General features: G+C 35.6%; 2 protein-coding genes across 6 annotated transcripts; both read left to right on the top strand.

Annotated features, from left to right (window-relative positions):
- The first annotated feature begins 3,409 nt into the window (after positions 1-3,409).
- On the top strand, positions 3,410-7,182 carry LOC133698527 (protein kinase STUNTED-like). Of its 2 annotated transcripts, XM_062121477.1 has the most exons (11): positions 3,410-3,568; positions 3,877-4,171; positions 4,302-4,375; positions 4,498-4,616; positions 4,702-4,817; positions 4,901-5,425; positions 5,520-5,768; positions 5,853-6,016; positions 6,100-6,327; positions 6,407-6,556; positions 6,700-7,182. In XM_062121477.1, the coding sequence occupies exons 2-11, from the start codon at positions 4,015-4,017 to the stop codon at positions 6,952-6,954; spliced, it is 2,037 nt and encodes a 678-aa protein (XP_061977461.1). In that variant the 5' UTR covers positions 3,410-3,568; positions 3,877-4,014; the 3' UTR covers positions 6,955-7,182. The 2 variants fall into 2 exon arrangements, with proteins under 2 accessions (XP_061977461.1, XP_061977459.1); XM_062121475.1 differs by lacking the exon at positions 3,410-3,568 and having other exon boundaries at positions 3,690-4,171.
- An 11,036-nt stretch (positions 7,183-18,218) lies between these two features.
- Positions 18,219-20,697, top strand: LOC133699774 (basic leucine zipper 19-like). 4 transcript variants are annotated; one of them, XM_062123224.1, is made up of 3 exons: positions 18,219-18,371; positions 18,821-19,730; positions 20,310-20,697. In XM_062123224.1, the coding sequence occupies exons 2-3, from the start codon at positions 18,954-18,956 to the stop codon at positions 20,331-20,333; spliced, it is 801 nt and encodes a 266-aa protein (XP_061979208.1). In that variant the 5' UTR covers positions 18,219-18,371; positions 18,821-18,953; the 3' UTR covers positions 20,334-20,697. The 4 variants fall into 4 exon arrangements, with proteins under 4 accessions (XP_061979208.1, XP_061979210.1, XP_061979206.1 ...); XM_062123226.1 differs by having other exon boundaries at positions 18,240-18,371; positions 18,781-19,730; positions 20,313-20,697; XM_062123222.1 differs by having other exon boundaries at positions 18,241-18,371; positions 18,781-19,730.
- The last annotated feature ends 71 nt before the right edge of the window (positions 20,698-20,768 follow it).

Raw genomic sequence — 20,768 nt, 5'->3', positions numbered from 1 at the left:
ATATCTTCTACTACTCTCTAACATGTTTTATTTTCCTAAATATTTCTTACAGTGTTATATGCTAGAGTCTCGGAGAACTCGTGGGGATGGCATAACACAAGTCAATTCCAATACTCCTGTAAGGATATCACTCTGAAGTTGCCATATTTTGAATTTTCTTGCATCAGGTCCTTTCCTGAATGTTACACCTTCCGACTTCATTTTCCCAGTGATTAACTGTTTCATGTCAGAGCCTGAGCAACACTGCAAATCTAGCAAACCTGGTTCAAAGTTCTAGACTTTTGTGCTGTGCAATAACGATATAAACAAAAGAAGAGCTCAGGAGTCCTAATCATCACTGCGCTACATATCATAAATTAAGATGATTATTTTATTTGTCACTGACCTACCAAACCATGGTAGTTGATCCATCAAATACTATCATACTAACTACTAAGCATGGCTACTAATGATAGTTGAAATAATTCAAGAGGCGATTGATTGAAACTTTCTACCATTTCTTTCTCTCCCCTGTAGTTCGAAGCCAATTAGCGAATGCTAATCACAACATCCAGTGTGTCCTGTGCAACTTTACAGGCTTTCCCGATGAAAAATTAATTATAAAGTACTTCTCAAGTGATGGCATTAATTATAATCCATATTGAACCACATGATTAGTTGATGGAAAGTGAATTTGCTTGGCACTTTCTGTATAAAACCATGTATATAATTACCAAAAAAAAAAAGTTGATGGTATGTGTATGGCATACATTATCTTGGAAAATAAAGAATGTAGGCCACACACTCCCGAATCTTGACCTCTTCTATATTCCTCTAACAAATGGTTTCTTTACATGGCTCCAAGCCAGCACTGATCGAACTATACACATGTTAGAACGCAAAAAGAGTCACTAACCTTGAGATTTTATTTATTACCAATTGTCTAGAAGAAAAAAAGTTAGGATCTTTTTTTTGTAAATATATATAAAGTATTTTGTATCAACTTGTACATACCGAATTAAATCTCTAAACCTGAAGAAAGCTTGCGAATCAAAACTTATACCCTAAAGTCCATGACCATCAATATTAATAAGTAAGTAAATTCAAACTGGAGACCACATGAAAAGTATACATCTTGATCCTCGTTTACTTTACCAACTCAGTTATCCATGTATGGTTAAACATTAAGATGCTATTAATTAAGAAAAGCATCATTTCCTTCACTTAGTTCTACTTGTTGCTTCAGTATTGTTGTGAATTTTGAAGGTTCAAAATGGGATGATAATATTTTATGTTTTTTCTAATCAATTTCGGGATTGGGCTCCCTTTTGTGACAAAAAAGTAAAGAAAAGAAGGAGAAGGTAAGGCATATATGTTTGTTGGCTAGTCAAAGTATAGTATACAAGTCGAGTTGTCTGTATACGTGTTGCATCTCTCCCTTTGAGGCATAAAAAAATCGGTAGGCATAGGAATTTACAAGAGTCCCATTAATGTGATTCGTCGGTAGATCTGCTGATGTGCAAACACATATGACTACAGGGACACTTGACCAACTAAAGTGGCAAGCTGCACGTCGTTCCCGGCAAGTGAGGATCCAGAACTCCCTGGCTCATTGGGTTATGGCATCCTCTGCTTAGGAAATCAATAAGAAATGGAGAATTAAGACCAACCACTCCTCAAAAACCACATCTCTCTATCAGTAAAAGTTAAAACCATATCTCTTTATCAGTATAAAAAGCTTTCCCATATGTTAAATATGAAATCAGCCATGAATTACTAAGCTTTCCCATCATAAACAGTTGTGATGTCCGTTTCTCTTATATCTTGTATATTTTCTTGTGAAAAAACAGAAGTTCATACTATATCTCTAGCTAGCGGTTGAGAGAGGACGATCATGAGATTGGAGAGCCTTTTTTATTATTTTTATGCAGCCCAGCATTCAATGAACCTTCCAGTAGTGCGCGTGTATAACAATGCTACTATCAATTTATTCTCAACTAAACTAAATATAAATGCATCTAGACGTATAAATTACTAATATCCATGTCTTTCTACAAAATCAAAGTAGTTCCTAACAAGCACAAGGCCGAGACTTTGAAGATTTGAATAATAATCTATCTTGGGTCAATGATAAAAGTTACCTTCATTGTCCTAGTTCGAAGGTTAGATGATTATAAACTATACAGTAAAAGTTGCAATTAATATTCAATAATCCTCGAGAATTAACTCACTTGATGCGTCTTTACTTCAGTCTCCACATCAAACTTTATCCCTTTCGGCACGACGAAGACGAGTCCTCAGCTCTTTTAGATAAATGTTATCCGTCATTTGTTTTTTTAAATATTTTTTTTATTTAAAAATATATTAAAATAATATTTTATTATTAATTTTAATATCAAAACAATCTAAAATCACTAAAAAAAAATTTAAACTTCTTTAAAAATATTTTATCGCATGCAAATTGATAGTAAAATTTGATAATATTTGTAGAGTGAGATTCGCTTAAAGCATTTATATTCCTTTATCACGTGGAACAGGTTATTGCAAACTTGGCCACGTAATTTATATGTAATGATTGTAAATGACTTTAACCATGCTTGATAGTGATGATACGATGACCAGACCATTTTTGGTCTAGAATGGATGCTTTGAAGATTTCCTCAAGCAACCACGTTTATTTTGTGAATTATCAACCACAATGGTTGTTCATTGAAGGCTTGATCCATGTTTTTTGGGGGAAAAAATGACCTTTGAGCTAGTTTTTTGCTACCCCATTAACTACTTTTACCTCTGTAATTGGGTCAAAAACAGAGTATTGTCCATTGAAATAAGAGATTCGTGACAATTTCACTCTGTGATTTAACCCCACAACTTTTCTTTTCTTTTTCATGAACGAAAAAATACTTTTGAGGAAAAATTACAATTTACAAAGAAAATATTTTTTATCCTAAAACGAATTCTCTTGTCATTTGGAAAAAATACATAATCCCAGATCACAAGTTTTGGCAAGAGATTATAAATCTCATGTGCTTGGAAAAAACGAGGTCCTAGACCTAGTATAGCTCAAACATGTGGTTAGATTACCTCGAGACTCGAGACAGCCGGTGGTTAAGCTTCTATAGACCCCTGCATTGTTCCCTGCAACAACCGGATATCATGGGTTTCCCGCGAAATTTTTCCGGTTTTCTAACTACCTTTAAATAAAAAATGATTAGTGTACATATAAATTATTTTTTGTTTTTTTAGAAGGAGCAACACTTCCTTCCCGTAATTTTTTTTTTAATTTTCCTTTAAGCACGTAGATTTTCTTGACCACTTTTACCGGGAATTCCCTTTTCTTGCCGACACTTTCTTCACCATATTCCATTTTTCCATTTTTGTTCTTTACTTACTTTTCCTCTTTCTTTTATAAATTAGCCCACTTGTTTAATTAATCTTGATAGTCATCAAAGCACTCGTGTTTAATTTATCAAAAAAAATCCACAAGTCTCTTAAATTTCATCAGCTAAGAGGGTGATGATATTTGGCGGCATTTTCATTTTAAATTCTATGTTGGTCTTGAAAAACAAATGGCTACAGATATATTTAGGTACATCTATTTTATTGTCTTCTCTTGTTTATCTTATGCATGATTCAGCATTTGTTTTTTTATGTATTTTCAAGATCTTGTTGGGGTATTTATGTTTATAGTCTTATCTCACGGTAGGTTAGCATGCGTACTGATGTATCTGAGATTTTTTTTTTTTTTTTAGTTTGGATCATTCAAGAGAATTTGTTAATGGGTAGCATTTATATTTCACATGCGGCAGCTATAAGTGCCTAATATGGTGGTGGGGTACGATCAGAGTTTCTTATTCTACCTCATGACCATGTAAAGTAAATTCTGTTGTGTTGCAGAGACTGAAATGATTGTTACAAGAAGTTGGAAGGGAGTTAAAGAGAATAAATTTGCAGAGTTTCTGCAAATTCTAGGATGAACAGAGTATATAGATGCTTTGATGTTATGGAAGTGAGCGATCAAGAATAAAAGAGAAAATGACAGTTGAAGAGGAAGCTAAGGCTATTGAGAAGAGGAATGTGTTAGTCGGGATAAGAATAGATAGCCAGAGCAGAGAACTGCTTAGCTGGGCTATTGTAAAGGTTGCTGAACCTGGTGATTGTGTTATTGCTGTTCACGTTTGTGGAAGTTCTGGTAATGCCTTGAACAGTCCAGTCAGTTTTTTTTCTTTAATTTTTTATTCAATGAGTTTATTAAGTCTTGCATGATTTCTCCTTCTTTTTTTCTTTTTTTTTTGTTATTGATATATGAGCTGTTGATGCAGGCCATGCTTTGAGAGAAAAGCCTTTGTTGGATAGTTATTTAGAAGTCTACGATGGCCTATGTTCCATGAAGAAGGTCTGCAATCATAAAGCCTTGTAGCGCTTCTTCTTTTCTTTTTTTCTTTTTCTTTTTTTTTGCCCCCCATTTGAAAAGCAAAAGTTGCAGTTTGAAAATGATTTTTTGCTCTGTGGTTCCAGGTAGGCCTTACTGGTCATATAGCCAAAGGGATATCGGTCAGAAGGACTCTGGTTAGAGAGGCAAAGAACCATGCTTCTGTAGCCATAGTTGTGGGGATCAGTAGTCAGGGTGCTTTAAGGTAGGGGCTGGTAGAAATTCAAACTCTGCATTAATGATAGTTTAATGTTTCTTTTCTGATTAGTCTAAACAGATTTCACTTTCAGGGGTTGGGCTTCTACCGCTAGGTATTGCGCCAAGCGACTGCGTCCAACCACAGATGTTTTGGCCATCTACAATGGAAAAATTGTGTTTAGAAGGTGTAACAACAATCAACTACCAGGTTTGGTGCCTGTGTCCTAAGAACAAAATCCGTTTAATAGATCCTAAGAAGATAATAATTAATGTTGGTTTCGATTATGTCAGGTCTCGGCGGTGATCCAAAACCAAGTTTTAAAATAAATGAAAATTTCAGTACTTTTAGAGTAACCCAGTCTGAATTCGGCGATTCTGAGGCAGATACTGAAATATCTAGTTTCGAACTGCTATCAAGATATGAGAGTGAAGACTCAAAGGATGAAGTTTGCAGCATTGTTAGCGTACGCAAGAAGAGATCAAATTCTCTTTTTGCTGGAGATATTTTGGATCAGAGACCTGGTTGGCCCCTACTTCGGAGAGTGAATTCAGCTATTCCACAGAACTATGTCCAGCAACTATCTGTAGTGCAGTGGGCAATGGCTTTACCAGATCGCTCCTCTCTACAAAATCCTCGAATTTCAAATTTTGAAGAAAGAGAGAAAAGTAAAATCTTGGAGGAGATCAATAAGAGTAGTTCTTCTGCACTGGGTGAACTAGAAAATGGCCTGGATATTCTGCTGAAAGCAAGCTCATCCAGTTGCAAATGGTTCAGCTACGAGGTTCTGAAAGGCGCAACTTCGAGTTTTTCTTCAGGTTTTTACCATGAATCAATCACATGAGATTAGACTAACTGATTGTTTTCTCTTCTAGAATGTTCTCATAATAAATTTCTGATCTTGCTTGACAGAAAACTTGTCTGGGAAAGGAGGATGCAACCGTGTATACAAGGGGGTTCTTCCAGATGGCAAGCCAGTGGCGGTGAAGGTTCAGAAGTCATCTCAGGAAGCAATGAAGGATTTTGCTCATGAAGTTGCAATCATCTCCTCATTGAACCACAAGCACATCACTCCTCTTCTTGGGTTCTGCATCAAAGATACCGTTCTCATTTCTGTCTATGATTTTTTTTCTAAAGGAAGCTTAGAGGAAAACCTACATGGTAAGCCTATATTGACCTGTACATGTTTACCAGGTGAAGCTTGACAGAAACAATTCTGATATGATATTCAAATGACATGTGTAGGAAAGAGCAAAGAAAAATCTCCTTTGTCATGGGAAATGAGATTCGATATAGCTGTTAAAATTGCAGAAGCCCTATACTACCTGCACAACGAATGTTCTCGGCCGGTTATTCATAGAGATATCAAGTCTTCAAACATTCTTCTTTCAGATGGATTTGAACCACAGGTACTCCGATCTGCCCTGTTGGTGGTAAAAAATGGAAACTAATACAAAACTATGACATAACTCATTTTTATTCTATTTGACAGTTATCTGATTTTGGTATGGCAATATGGGGACCGACAACTACGTCATTTGTGACGCAAGGCGAAGTTGTTGGAACATTTGGGTATCTTGCTCCTGAATATTTCATGTATGGGAAAGTCAGCGACAAAATTGATGTCTATGCTTTTGGCGTAGTTCTACTTGAATTGCTATCTGGAAGAAGACCAATTAGTTCCGAGAGCACCAAGGGCCAAGAGAGCTTGGTCATGTGGGTAAGAGCTCTCTCCACAACTACAACATATACTGCCACTAATGACATGTATTGGTAACAATCAGTTCTGTGAGTTTCAGGCAAAACCAATATTAGAGAGTGGGGATGCAAAAGGCTTAGTGGATCCGAACTTGAATGGAAACTTCGATGAGGTTCAAATGCAGAGAATGGTTCTTGCAGCAACACACTGCATTACACGAGCAGCTAGGCTACGTCCTAAAATGAGTGAGGTACAAAACTACCCGTTCAAGTCTGCGGCCGGGTTCTCAGGAAATATAATTTGGTTGTCAGATTAGGTTTCTCCGGGTTCTCAGGAAATATAATTTGGTTGTCAGATTAGGTTTCTTAACTTTTCTTTTTCTTTTTCTTACAGATACGGAAGCTCCTGAAAGGAGATACAGAATTGGAAGAGTGGGTGAATCCTCAAAATAAGGATCCACGGGATCAAGAAAACCAGGATAATGATGATGAAGTTTATCCAAGCTCGAGTGCAGAGTTACATTTAAGTCTTGCGTTGCTTGATGTTGATGATGATTCCACGTCATTTAGTAGTTTGGAGCAAGTAAACAATCTCTCTCTCGAGGAATATGTTAAAGAAAGGTGGAGCCGATCATCGAGCTTCAATTAGCTGACAATTTGCACTCAATTCAATAATTTTGAAACTTTAAAAGCCAAATTTGCCTCGAAATTCTGTACCTGTAGTTTGTACGGTTGTATTTGTACAGTGAAGAGATAAAGTGTTTGCACCGCACCCTGAGCAGTGAGGTGGTTTGTAGATGCAGATTTGTGAAATCCTTGTTTGGGTTGACAGTGAGAGAGGATTAAGGTCCAAGCCTATCATGAGCTTGTTTTTGAATCTTTGAGACTACAGAAAAAGCACATAGAGATTGCAATATTTCAAACACACAATTGCACTTGCTCTGTCTGAATCAAAGTCTGAAAAACAATGATCAACGCAACAAGAATTCATGAGAATTTAACTATCTACAACAAGAATTCATGAGAATTTAACTATCTAGATTCTCAGAAAGAAAGAACGAAAATCTGTCTTTAACCTGTGAACATCTTGATTTATTATCCAGCGGAATTACTGTGCTAGGATGCAAACGTTTTGCGTAAATGATAGTTCCTGCATGGTTTGATTAAAATGATTTCAACCTATGGAAGCTTGTGTTGCATTAAATTATCATTGTAATGCAGATCCTACTGAAAACATTAATGAACAGAAAAGCATATGATTCACATTTCGATGACAGAAAGATCGGTATAGATAGGCAAGAGTCTTGGATACTAAAGCAAATTTATTTACATAGACAACAAAGACAGATTCCGGCGACAGTTTTAGAATGGTATTGTAAAGGGCGAGGCATTATGTCAGCTTCGGCTAAATACTGAGCTGTTGGGTATAGAGAAGAAACTGTAGCCTTATTGTTGTTAGAAGCATTGACCCTTGATTATAGATATGTAATTGGTTCTAGGAGATCATTTTCATTCTTGTAAAGATTACAATTAATTGTACATGTAATTCTGCAACTATAAATAGAATATCTCACCCACATTTAAGGTGAAGACGTGGTGGTTTGTAAGACACTCTCATGGTATCAGAGCTTCTGGATTAACCTGCCTTCGATCCTTTCTTCTCCTCTCAAATGGCCATCAAAAACCCTTCTGCCCCTCTGCCCTTCACCGCCCTTATTCATATGATCATTGTCAAATTATCTTCTGCTAATAACCTCATTTGGCATAGTCAAATCCTTCCCCTCATTGAGAGCCAGGACCTTGTCGGACATGTTGATGGTTCCATTGTTCCACCTTCAAAATTTGATTCTCCCAACTCTCAAACACCAAATGACAAATATTTGGCTTGGAAAGCAATCGATCAACGCTTGCTTTGCCTCCTCCGATCCTCCCTAACTGAAGAAGCATTGGCTGAAATGGTTGGATTCTCCACCGCTCATGACGTGTGGCTTGCTTTGGAAACAACCTTTAATCACAAGTATAAGACACGAGAAATCCACCTCAAGGATGAATTGCAGTCGATGAAGAGAGCCATCAGGTCTGTCACTGACATTGCCCGTGTCTTCAAGGGATTCTGCGACCAGCTACACACAATTGGACGTCCAGTTGACAATAACGACAAAGTGCACTGGTTTCTTTGTGGATTTGGTGCTAAATTTTCAAGTTTCTCTTCTGCCCAGATGGCCCTCGCTCCGCTTCCATCATTTGTTGACCTTGTCTCCAGAGCCAAGAGCTTTGAATTATTCCAAAAATCATTTGAACCAGTTGCGTCACGCCGTCACCTACTGTTGTTGCCGCTTTCACTATCACAGGTCGCAACTGGCAGCAGTCAGCAGAGGAATCAACCACACTGGAGGACCAATCCTGGACAGCAACCTCGCACCTCTGGATAGTTCACCCGTCATCAGCACGCAACCAAGGACGCAATTATGGCCAAGCACGTCGCCCTCCACGTTGCCATATATATTGCACTGATGGACACTTTACAGACCATGTCCTCAGCACTATTCCCATGCTTCAACCGCTCATATTGCTGAGGCTTTCAATGATTCTTGCTCAGTTCATAACTCGGCAAGAGTTGATTGGTCCCTAAACATGGGGGCTTTAGCTTTGGATCACGCAAAATCATACAATGGTAAGGACTCTGTAATTGTGGGCAATGGTACATCGTTAACGAAAGGTTGTTTGTCTCCTAATCCATATATTCATTTATTAGGTGTCTTATTTGTTCCACATCTTACCAAAAACTTACTTTCCATTAGCAAATTGACATCTGATTTTCCTTTGATTGTTATCTTTCTTAATGATTGTTTTTTTGTTTAGAATCGTCAAACAAGAAGAGTAGCAGCAACCGGTAATATGGATGGCGGCTTGTATGTGCTAACGCGTGGAACATCGGCATTTATCTCCGCCCTAAAAAATAAACAGCCACATGCTTCCTATGACTTATGCCCTTCTTGCATAGGACATCTTAACAATTCTTTTATTTCATCTTTAAATTAAAAAAAAAAAAAAAAGGCCATCTTTCTCTTAGTTCCTTATTGCCTTCGCCTTATTTATGCAGCACTTGTCAACTTGCAAAAAGTTATCGTCTACCATATCTTAGTAATGAATGCAGATCCTCTAACATTTTAGATCTTGTTCGTTGTGATATATTGGGGCTCTTTCTCGTAAAATCCAACTCTGGATTTACCTATTAGTTGTTGTTCTATGAAAACTATTCTCAGTTCACTTGGTTTTATTTGTTAAAACTCAAATCTGACTTCTTTTAGGTTTTCCTAAAATTTTATTAATTTATGGAAACACAATTCATTACTAGTCTCAAAGTTTTTCAAAGTGATAATGGCGGGGAATTCATCAGCTTTCATTAGACATCTCATCTTCATTCGTCTGGCATTCATCATTAATTTTCTTGTCCTTGTATAACTATCCAAAATAGTCGTGTTGGACACAAACATCATCATCTAACTGAAACTGGCTTTGCCCTTCTTTTTCACTCTCGTCTCTCTCCTCAATTCTAGGTTGATGCTTTTAACATTGCAACCTACATCATCAATCGCTTGCCTACTTCTCTATTTGATGTTAAGTCACCTTTTGAAATTTTATTTGGTAGATCTCTCAATTATGCTACTTTTCATCCTTTTGATTGTTGGGTATATCCTTGTTTACATGATTATATGCCTCACAAATTCTCACCACATGGTGTTCCTTGCATTTTTCTAGGTTATAATCCATTTCCCAAAGGCTTTTGTTGCCTAGATCCTTTTACTTCTAGAATCTACATTACTTGTCTTGCACAATTTGATGAACTACATTTTCCGTCTAACTCTACCTCTCAAGCTAAGCCCCTCACCTCTCTAGAATATTCTAGTTTTCTATAACCGAGTATTTCTTCAATTGCACTTCCATTTCTACCCCCTAAGTTTCACAATTATTAAGTCTTCTAACAATGCATGTGCTATTTTTACTTATCCATCTAATGAGTCTTTACAGGTCATTGAACCCCTTATAGGTTCCTCCTCATCCACTTCAGCATCTAATTCACATCCTCATGTAGTATCAACGAACTTTTCAACACAATAGTTGTTTTCTAGTTCAAATATGCTCAATTCTCGTTCAATGGTTACACATGTTAAGGCTAGTATTTTTAATACTCATCATCATGCAAATCTTATTACCTTATGCTCTTTTAGTCTTATTACAGCTCTGTTAGCCTCCACTGAACCCAAAGGGTTCAAATCTGCTACTAAGAATCCAACCTGGATATTGTCACGAGTGAAGAAATATGAACTCTATAGAATAATCAAACTTGAGTTTTGATCCCTCGTCTTACCAACACCAATATTGTGGGCTTTAAATGGGTGTTCCGAACCAAATATAATTTTGATGGCTCTATTGACAGACTCAAGGCATGTCTTTTCACAAAGGGTTATACGCAGGTACTTGGTCTTGACTACACTGATACCTTTAGTCCTGTTATCAAGGCTATTACTGTTCTTGTCATTCTTTCTCTTGTTGTCACCCACTAATGGCCAATTCATCAACTTAAAATAAAAAATAACTTCCTTAATGGCACTCTTAATGAAAATGTCTATATGGAGCAACCTCTTAGCTATGTCAATCCTCACTTTTCTGATCATGTTTATCATCTCAAGAAAGCCCTATATCATCTCAAGCAAACACCTCATGTATGGTTTCACTGATTCAACTCCTTTCTTATCTAAAATGGGTTCACTTGCAGTAATGCTAACACCTTTTTATTTGTTTTTCATAAGCACTTTTCCATTATTTATTTATTTCCTTATGTTGACGATATTTTTATTATTGGCAACAATAAGTCTCTTGATAGTTTTACTCGTAAACTTCATTCTAAGTTTGTTATTAAAGATTTGGGCTCTCTCAACTACTTTCTTGGACTCGAGGCCACACCTATTAGTGATGGACTTTTTCCTGATCAGCTCAAATATTCACATGATATCTTGAGTTAAGCTCAGATGCTTGAAAACAAATTTGTTGCTACACATATGGTTGTCTCTCAGTATCTCTCTACAATGGTCCTTTATTTTATGTTCTCACCTTATACAGGTCTCTCAATGGTGCTCTTCAATATCTCACTATCATGCAACTAGATATCTCTCATGTTTTTAACTTTGTCAGTTAATTTCTACATGCTCCTACTACTAATCATTTTCAAGTTGTCAAACTCATTCTTCGTTATGTTAAAGGCACTCTTTATTTTGACATCAGTTTTCAGTGTTCTACCACATCTGCAACTCTCATTACCTACTCTGATGTTGACTGGGTTGGTTGTCCTGACACTCATCGTTCAACTTCCGGGTAATTTGGTTTCCTGGAGTGCTAAAAAGTAACCAACCATCTCTCGTTCCAGCTATGAATCTGAATATCATGCACTCACACATATTGCCACTGAATTCCTTTGGCTTACTCATTTTTTGCAATATCTTAGGGTTTTTATCTCTAACTCGCCTCTCTTTTATGTGATAACAAGAGTGCCTTATTCATGAGCTCTAATCCAGTTACTCATAAACACGCCAAGCATGTTGAATTAGACTACCATTTTTTGCGCGAACTTACACTTGCCAATAAAATTCACAATCGTTATGTGCCTTTTCATCTTTAAGTTACTGATATCTTAACCAAGAGTTTTCCTCGCTCTCTCTTTGAGTTTTTTAATACCAAACTCACGTGCAATCAAATCATACGTTCAGCTTGTGGGGGGTGTTAACGTTAAAGAATTTTTCAAAAATATAATTACAAATTATCTCGATGATAATGTAATCTTACCATTGTTAGAAGCCTTGACCCTTAATTATAGCTATGTAGTTAATTATAAGAGATCATTTCTATTCTTATAAATATTATAATTAATTGTACATGTAATTCTGCAATTATAAATAGAATATCTCACCCACATTGAAGATGTGGTGGTTTGTAAAACATTCGACTTATTTTTTTTCTTAATTTCTCAACTAGGCTAGTCAACTCGAGATCCAAGACCTATCTTGAATCGAACAAGAAAATATTTAGATTTTTTATTTAAAATAATATCATTTTGAGCTTAAAACAATTGACAGGATCAACCTATTAGGAACACAACCTTAGTCTTAGAAGGGTTTTATTACTATGAACAATATTCATTGGGTTGCTAAATGAGATCCCATGATTTTAGATGTTAAACCAGCAAGATAAATTTTAAATCTTATATGCTAAGTTGCTCATTATAATGATTTAGTTAATAAGTGATTATACTCTCCTTTCTAGTTAGAATTCCTCTTCTTTTTCTTCTTTTTTTTTTTGTCAAATAAATTTGATTTTTATTATTTTATTTACTTATTTGGAGAATAGAATAGGTTCAACTTCAATGCCAAATCATTAGAATCATGATATATTTTCTTATGAATTACTTTGCATTATGGTATAGACAGCATGCAACTTGGAAACTAGATTAAAAAATATATGATACAAATGGAATAATTTATAACATTTTATTAGTTATTTTATTTATTTTTTTTTAAAGAATTAGATAAATATACTAGAAAAAAATAAATTAAAGATCCAAAAAAATAAAAAATAAATATTTTTATTAGATTTTGTTGTGTCTACTTATAAATAAATTCAGAGGAATAACTAAGTTTTTTTTAGATTAACGTGGGTGTCCGGGTCAATTTGCGCGTACCTTGATTAATTTCACGGGCCCTGAAATTAATAACTATGTAAGCCTCCAGCAGCCCTAAAGTTTATGAAAGTTAAACTGGTAACCTCTAGAAAGCAAATCCAGGACTTAATCTGTTAAGCTCCACCCCTTAAAATTAGAATAACTAAATACAATAAAATCACCTCCAATCATAAAATATCCATACTTGTGGCCCCATGATTGAAGTCCTTGTGGACCCTTTACATGATTTGAAAAACTGAATTTAAAAAGTGGACGATAGTGATTTAGAAAATTCTCAACTAGTATGGCCCACAAAGAAATGTCTTCATACTATAAAGCAAAATCTACCATGCAATTTCTCAATATTTTTTAATTTACAAACTAGTCCCTCAAGTACCTATAAAATTGTAATAAGTCGTAAGAATCTATCTCTCTCGACTTCGTTGGAGAGCTTTACTTTTATGGAATAAAAACCAAATTCTTTTTCTAAGGTACACTTATTCTCACTTTCTTTAGCTTTATTAGTCTCCTTTTTAGGTTTACTCTTATCCTTTTTAAGGAAATGCCACCTAGTGTTTAGGGTTTCAATTTTATTTTGATGATTATGTTTTTTCATGGATTCTACCTTTATTCTGTTCTTTTTATTTCTATCCCTACCTTTCTGTCATTGCCACATAAACCTTAATTTTATCAAAGTATTGTCTTAATTATTATTTTTCTTTTAGTATCTAGGGTTACGACCTTATACATAAGATTTTTTTTTATATTAAATTCTTTTGTTGATGTTAGAATGGTTAGGTTTTACCCGATAAAATAAGAACCTCCTTACCGAGAAGGTCTTTTCTTAAACTATAGACAGACCAACAATTAGAAATATAATAAAATCGTAGCATATATCAAACAATAAAACAATGCAGGTTATCTTAGGTAAGGCATATTTGGGGTGTTAATATCTTTCCTTTACACAACCAGTCCCCGTACTCGATATCTGAGACTAGTTAAGATTCCTAGTGACCAAAATACTAGGTGACAACTCTCATTATGTTTTTTACTGATAAAAGACAAGAATTTCTTGTCTCCCCATATTTGTCAGATAAATACACGTTACTTGAAAGTGGACGATATCACCGCGATGCCGCACACGTATGATAGATATAATTACAAATTATCTTGATGATAATGTAATCTTACCATTGTTAGAAGCATTGACCCTTAATTATGGCTATGTAATTAATTATAAGAGATCATTTCTACTCTTATAAAGATTATAATTAATTGTACATGTAATTTTGCAACTATAAATAGAATATCTCACCCACATTGAAGGTGTGGTGGTTTGTAAGACACTCGGCTTATTTATTTTTTCTTGATTTCTCAACTAGGCTAGTCAACTCGAGATCCAAGACCTATCTTAAATCGAATAAGAAAATATTTAGATTTTTTATTTAAAATAATATCATTTCGAGCTTAAAAAATTGACATAATCAACCTATTAGGAAGACAGTCTTAGTCTTAGAAGGGTTTTATTACTATGAACAAGATATTCATTAGGCTGCTAAATGAGATCCCATGATTTTAGATGTTAAACCAGCAAAATAAATTTTAAATCTTATATGCTAAGTTTCTCATTATAATGATTTAGTTGATAAGTGATTATAGTCTCCTTTCTAGTTAGAATTCCTCTTCTCTTCTCTCTTTTTTTGTCAAATAGATTTGATTTTTATTATTTTATTTACTTATTTGGAGAATAAAATAAGTTCGACTTCAATATCAAATCATTAGAATTGTCGCGAGGGCGCTAGCACCGCGACGTCGTCTGGCGACAGCGGAGGCTACTTTTCGTGCCTCCTGTGTGAGGTGTTGTGTGATGGAAAGGGTCTTGGATTTAATCATAAAATTATGATTAATGTTTTATGAGTCGCCACCTAGTATTATGGTCACTAGGAACCTATGGTCTGCAAGAGTCTGAGTAAGGGACTGGTTATGCAAGGGGAAGACGCATCACCCCCAGTGCACCCTACCTAAGGTAAGTTGCATTGTTGTTTGATTGTTTTTTCTAAATCGGGTTCTATTCGTTGGTCTTTTCTAAGGCTCAAGGTAGATCTATCTTCATAAGAAAGTCTCTACCCTATCGGGTTAAATTCTAACCATTCTAAAGTCTAAATTTTAGCATCGCATTTTTACACCTTGTATCTTTAATACTTGAGGGTGTACTTTATCGTGTAATTTTACACCCCACAAATATTAAAGTCTACATCTGGATCCTAAAAAAGGATTGGAAAAAGGTTTTTGATATTTTGGACAAACCCTAATAGATTATCATAAACTGGTTATGATATCCATTTTTTGGATTTTTTTAAAACATGAGAAAGATGCAATCTTTTAATGAAAATATGCTTGAAAAAGTTTTAGGATTTGACCGTATGGATAAAAACAAATTTTTTTTGTTTTTTTTTTGTTTTTTAAAGGGAAATTTAATTTTAAAGTTTTTGAGATTTTTTTGAAATGTTTTGAATTTTTTTAAAAAAATATATTTCAGAGAAAACTGGGTATTTTAATACCAGATTTGTGTTTTACGGTGTAAATATATAATCCGATACTATGCAAAATTAGTAGAAAAATATTTGAGAAAATTACAATTTTTTTCAAAGGATTTTTTATTTTTTTTGGAATTTTTTTTGTTATATATATATATATATATATATATATATATATATATTAAAAACATGTGGGTCGGGCCGGCCCAGATAACTGGGCCAGGCATAAACCCAGAAAGAAGTGGGTCGATTTCAGCCCAACAGATCCTTTTCTTTCTTTTTGTGGGCCGGGCCGAACCCAAATGGTTCGGCCCAGACCCGCATGGTTGCTGGCCCGACCTAGCAACCATGCAAAGTAATTACGCTGCATGCAGAACGAGAATTCGTTATGCACGCAGCAACAAAAAGGGCCACGCTACCTGACGCCGGAGTGCCTAAATGGAGCCTTGGCTAGTTGATACGGGGAGGGGTGGACGTGAGGACGGTGGCTGAGGCCGTGGCAGAGATGGTGACCGGTGGCAGAGGAAGCAAAAGAAGAAGAAGAAAACGGGAGGGGATGTAGAGAGGAGAGAGAAACTGACGGCGGCTCTTGGTGGTCGGTGGGTGGTTGTGTTGGCTTCCTGTGGTGGAGTTGATGATGGAGAAGTTGTTGGTGTCTTTGGTTGGTGGCTGGAACGACGGAGAGAGAGAGGGAAAGAAAAACTGCAGAAACGGGGGTAGAGGGACTGGTTTTTCTCCGACTTTGGACCCGAATTTCTCCTCCCTCAGGCCATGAAATGCAGCCCTATTTATAGAAGGTGGAAGAGGGACACTTTGTCTTTAATGGTGTCAAATCATGGTCTTTGGTTCGGTTGGTAAGCATCTCAACCGTTGGTTCAAAGTGTGCACCTCGAACCGCTAAATTTGACAGTCCAAGGCTGCCCGAGGTGGCCACTTTATGCCAGTCATCGGAGCCATTTTCATGTTAAAAGGCCTGAACGGACGATACACGATGCTAGAGGGAGTTCAGGTGACCATTTTGGTGCATGATTTGTCAATTTTGGTGGACGTATGAGGCATTAAATGCACCTTAAAAGTAGCTCCCTGAGCTGTTATTTTCGGGCAAAAATCGGGGAAGACAATGAACAATGACCAGACGACGCGTCATCTGGTCCCCCTCTGGTTTTTTTTTTAAAGCAGAAACGGCGCCGTTTTGGATTAAAATTAGGGATTTTTGCCTATTTTCAATTTAGTCCTCCAGCTTTCAATTTCTTTCAATAGAATCCCTAATTGACCCTAAACTTCTTATTTAATGCAATTTGGTCCCGGCGTAACTTCAACTTCTGCCCCGGATTTACGTGCCTTTTGCAATATGGTCCTTGATCTCGGATTTATGCAATTTCGTCCCTAATTGACTATTAAACTTTCAATTTCTTCAATTTGACCCCCAGATTTTGTCAACTAAACCCCTATAGTTTGGTGCCTTTTGCAGATTGGTCCTTGGCTTTGAATTTTGTCAATTTAACCCCTAATTGACCCCAAAACTTTAATTTTCTTGCAATTTGGCCTCTTATTTCAATCAATTAACTTGGTAAAAATTAAATTTGTTCTTTTAAAATTACAATCTTCTCAATTAAGCTCAAATTAGGCTCCCAAACTTAATTTCTCACCAATTAAGCCCCAAATAAAATTAATTTGACCCATTTAAAGTCTAATTAAGTCCTTGCACTTAATTAAATCCTTCAATTGGACCCAAATTAATTTTTAAACATAATTAAAATTTAATTTGGCCCATGATTAAATCAAATTGGCCTATTAAAAATTTAATTATGTCATTGGACTTAATTTTTATGTAAATTCATCCAATAATCATTTAATTTAACTTTGAATTTGCATTTTTTTTATTTTTGGGCATAATAGGGCATAATTAGGTCTTGAATTTCCTCCAAAAATTACAACTTGATTTCCCAACCTACTTTCTCCACGTTGCCAGCCTTTATTATTATTTTTATTTTTATTTTGAAAAAAAAAATGAATTTTAAGGAAAAACCCAGAATTGGGTTATGACAAGAATCATGATGTATTTTCTTATGAATTACTTTGCAAGATGGTATAGACGGCATGCAACTTGGAAACTAAATGAAACAAAATATGATACACGTAGAATAATGTATAACATTTTATTAGTTATTTTTCTTATTTATTTTTTAAAAAGAATTAGATAAATATACTAGGAAAAAATTAAATTAAAGATCCAAATAAAATAATATTTTTATTAGATTTTGTTGTGTCTACTTATAAATAAATTCAAGGAATAATTAAGTTTATTTAGATTACAGTGGATGTCCGGATTAGCTTGCGTATATCTCAACTAATCTCATATACCTTGAAGTTAACGGCCATATAAGTCTCCAATAGTACTAAAATTTATGAAAATCAAATTGATAAATTCTAAAAAATAAATTTAGAGTGGAGCTAAATCTCTCACAATTAAAATAACTAATGTTTTTAATAATATAGAAGCACTGCAATCATAAAATATCCATATTTGTTTGCCCTATGATTGAAGTCCCTGTGGGCCCTCTACATGGGCTGAAAAACTGAATTTAAAAAGTGGACGGTAGTGATTTAGAAAATTCTCAACTAGAATGGCCCACAAAGAAATGTCGTCATACCATAAAGCAAAATCTACCATGCAATTTCTCAATATTTTTTAATTTACAAACTAGTCCCTCAAGTACCTATAAAATTGTAATGAGTCCTAAGAATCTATCTCTCTCGACTTCGGTGGAGAGCTTTGCTTTAATGGGATAAGAACCAAATTCCTCTTCTCTGGTACGCTTGTTCTCACTTTATTTAGCTTTATTAGTCTCCTTTTTAGGGTTACTCTTATCCTTTTTGAGGAAATGCCACCTAGTGTTTAGGGTTTCAATTTTATTTTGATGATTATGATTTTTCATGGATTCTACCTTTATTCTGTTTTTTTTATTTCTATCCCTACCTTTCTGTCATTGCCACATAAACCTTAATTTTATCGAAGTATTGTCTTAATTTCTCTGTTTTAGTTTCATGTCATTGTAACGTATTCTCTTTGTTGTTTTTTTTTTAATGATTGTTTGAATTGTTGTGTCTTTTGCTTTGAATTGTTATCTGGATCGTGATTGAGTTAGTAGAATTTATGATACTTTAGCATTTTGTGTTTGGGTTTTGGATGATTTGCTTACTTAAAATTCCTCATTTGCAGCTTAGGAGTACATTTTTGTGCTCACTAATTTGTCATTTAGGTGTTGCTGAATTCTGTTAAAGGGTGGAACTCTAGTGAAGTTATCATCCGGGTCGGCATCAAAATTTCGAATTCATATTTTCTTCACTGGATTTTGGGTTTGCTTCTCTTTTGTTTGGTAAATTTCTGCTTTAATGGACGATGGGGAGTTAGATTTCTCAAACCAAGATTTGTTATCTAGTCCAAATATTGGTGAGATTCCAAGCAGTTGTTCTTTTGATTTCTTGGATGAGCTACTGAAGGACACCCATGCTTGTACCCATACACACACATGCAATCCTCCTGGTCCTGACTATTCTCACACACACACTTGCTATCATGTGCACACAAAAATTTTGCCCCCTGCCGAGGACAAGGTTGTAAGTGATGATACCGCGGAGTCCACGGATAAAAAATCAAAGAAACGATCGTCAGGCAATAGGGAGGCTGTCCGAAAGTATAGGGAGAGGAAGAAGGCAAAGGCTGCATCTTTGGAGGATGAAGTTAAGCATTTGCGAGCTTTGAACCAGCAGTTACTGAAGAGGCTGCAAGGACAGGCTGCATTGGAGGCAGAGGTTGCAAGACTCAAGTGTTTACTTGTGGACATTAGGGGGAGGATTGAAGGGGAAATTGGATCATTTCCATATCAGAAATCAGCCAATAATGTGAATTTGGCCAATCCAAATATTCCTGGTTCTCTTGTGATGAATCCATGCAACATACAGTGTGATGGCCAGATTTATTGTCAGCGTCCGGTGCTGGATAGCAAAGGTGGAGAAGGTGCACCATTGAATGGGCAAGGGTTTAGCAGTTGTGAGCTTGAGAATCTTCAGTGTATGGAGTATCAGAATTCAGGAATGATAGGCTTATCTGGGTGTAGCCTTGGGAATGAAGCAACAAATGGCAATTCTTCCAGTACAAATAAGAGAAAGGTGAAACTTAGTGTTATCATTTTGTTTTAATTAAATCATGAATGTGGGATGAGTAGATTGATTAACAAGCAACTTGAGTATAATTGGTTTGATCTATTTTTTCAAAAAACCTCATTCTTACACTTGTTTGCCTTATTACTATGGACTGTAGGAGGATGAACTGTGGAAAATTAGTTAAAGCACTTGTTGCATTTTGTTTAACATGCAACTATAAAGCATATGGAGCAAGTGTGTTTTTGATAAAAGACTCTGATTGCATATAGCAAATGAAGTAAATGTTAAAGGGGTATGAGTGAGAACCGTCCATGGAAGTTTGCATGAGGTACTTGTTCGCATTTCATCTCAAAAGGTCATCTCATTCACATTGTATGTTACGTGTTAAAATGATCCCAATCTGGAGAAAAGTGTTATTATATGATTTACCACCTTTGAAAAAGGTAGTTGCCAGATATATGCAAAGTTAAGGTGTATTGAATGGTCTGAAATGCAATGTCGATGTCATCTTGTAGTCATATTGATCAAGTAGCTAATTAACCTAATATGGATTTTGTGACTGATTGTGGCGTTTTTATCTGTTAGAAGGGGATCGTGGAGCAAGTTTAAGCTGGAAAAACTGTCAAACCAAGGTCAGCCTTTTCTGTGAGGATGCATGTGCTTCCCCGAAGTACTTGTGTTGAGAGGCAGCACCAGCTTCATCAAGATGCTTTGTTGGGTTTGGTTAGTTTTTAATTATTTTCCTGTTTTTATTTATGCATTTCATCTAGGTATTGGGTTAGTTTTTATCTGCTGTAGCTGCCCAGTTGGTGGTTCGGTTAGTTTGTGATATTGGTTGAAAAACGCTTTGTAAAATGGAGACTTGGTGGATCTTTTGCTAGTAGAACTTATCTGTAGAGGCCAACCTATGATTTTCTATGAAGCTGAACTTATATTTACAAAGCTTTAATTCAATCTTGTTCTTTATATCCAAGCATGATCTTATTCAAAGTTTAGTATTACAACAGTAAACCATCCGAATGAATTTTGTGTTTAGGGGAACAC

The sequence above is a fragment of the Populus nigra genome, chromosome 7, assembly GCF_951802175.1.
Source record: "Populus nigra chromosome 7, ddPopNigr1.1, whole genome shotgun sequence".
In the NCBI taxonomy this organism is placed as follows: domain Eukaryota; kingdom Viridiplantae; phylum Streptophyta; class Magnoliopsida; order Malpighiales; family Salicaceae; genus Populus; species Populus nigra.
The sequence above is the reverse complement of the archived record's forward strand: the minus strand, read 5'-3'. Positions and strand labels throughout refer to the sequence as shown.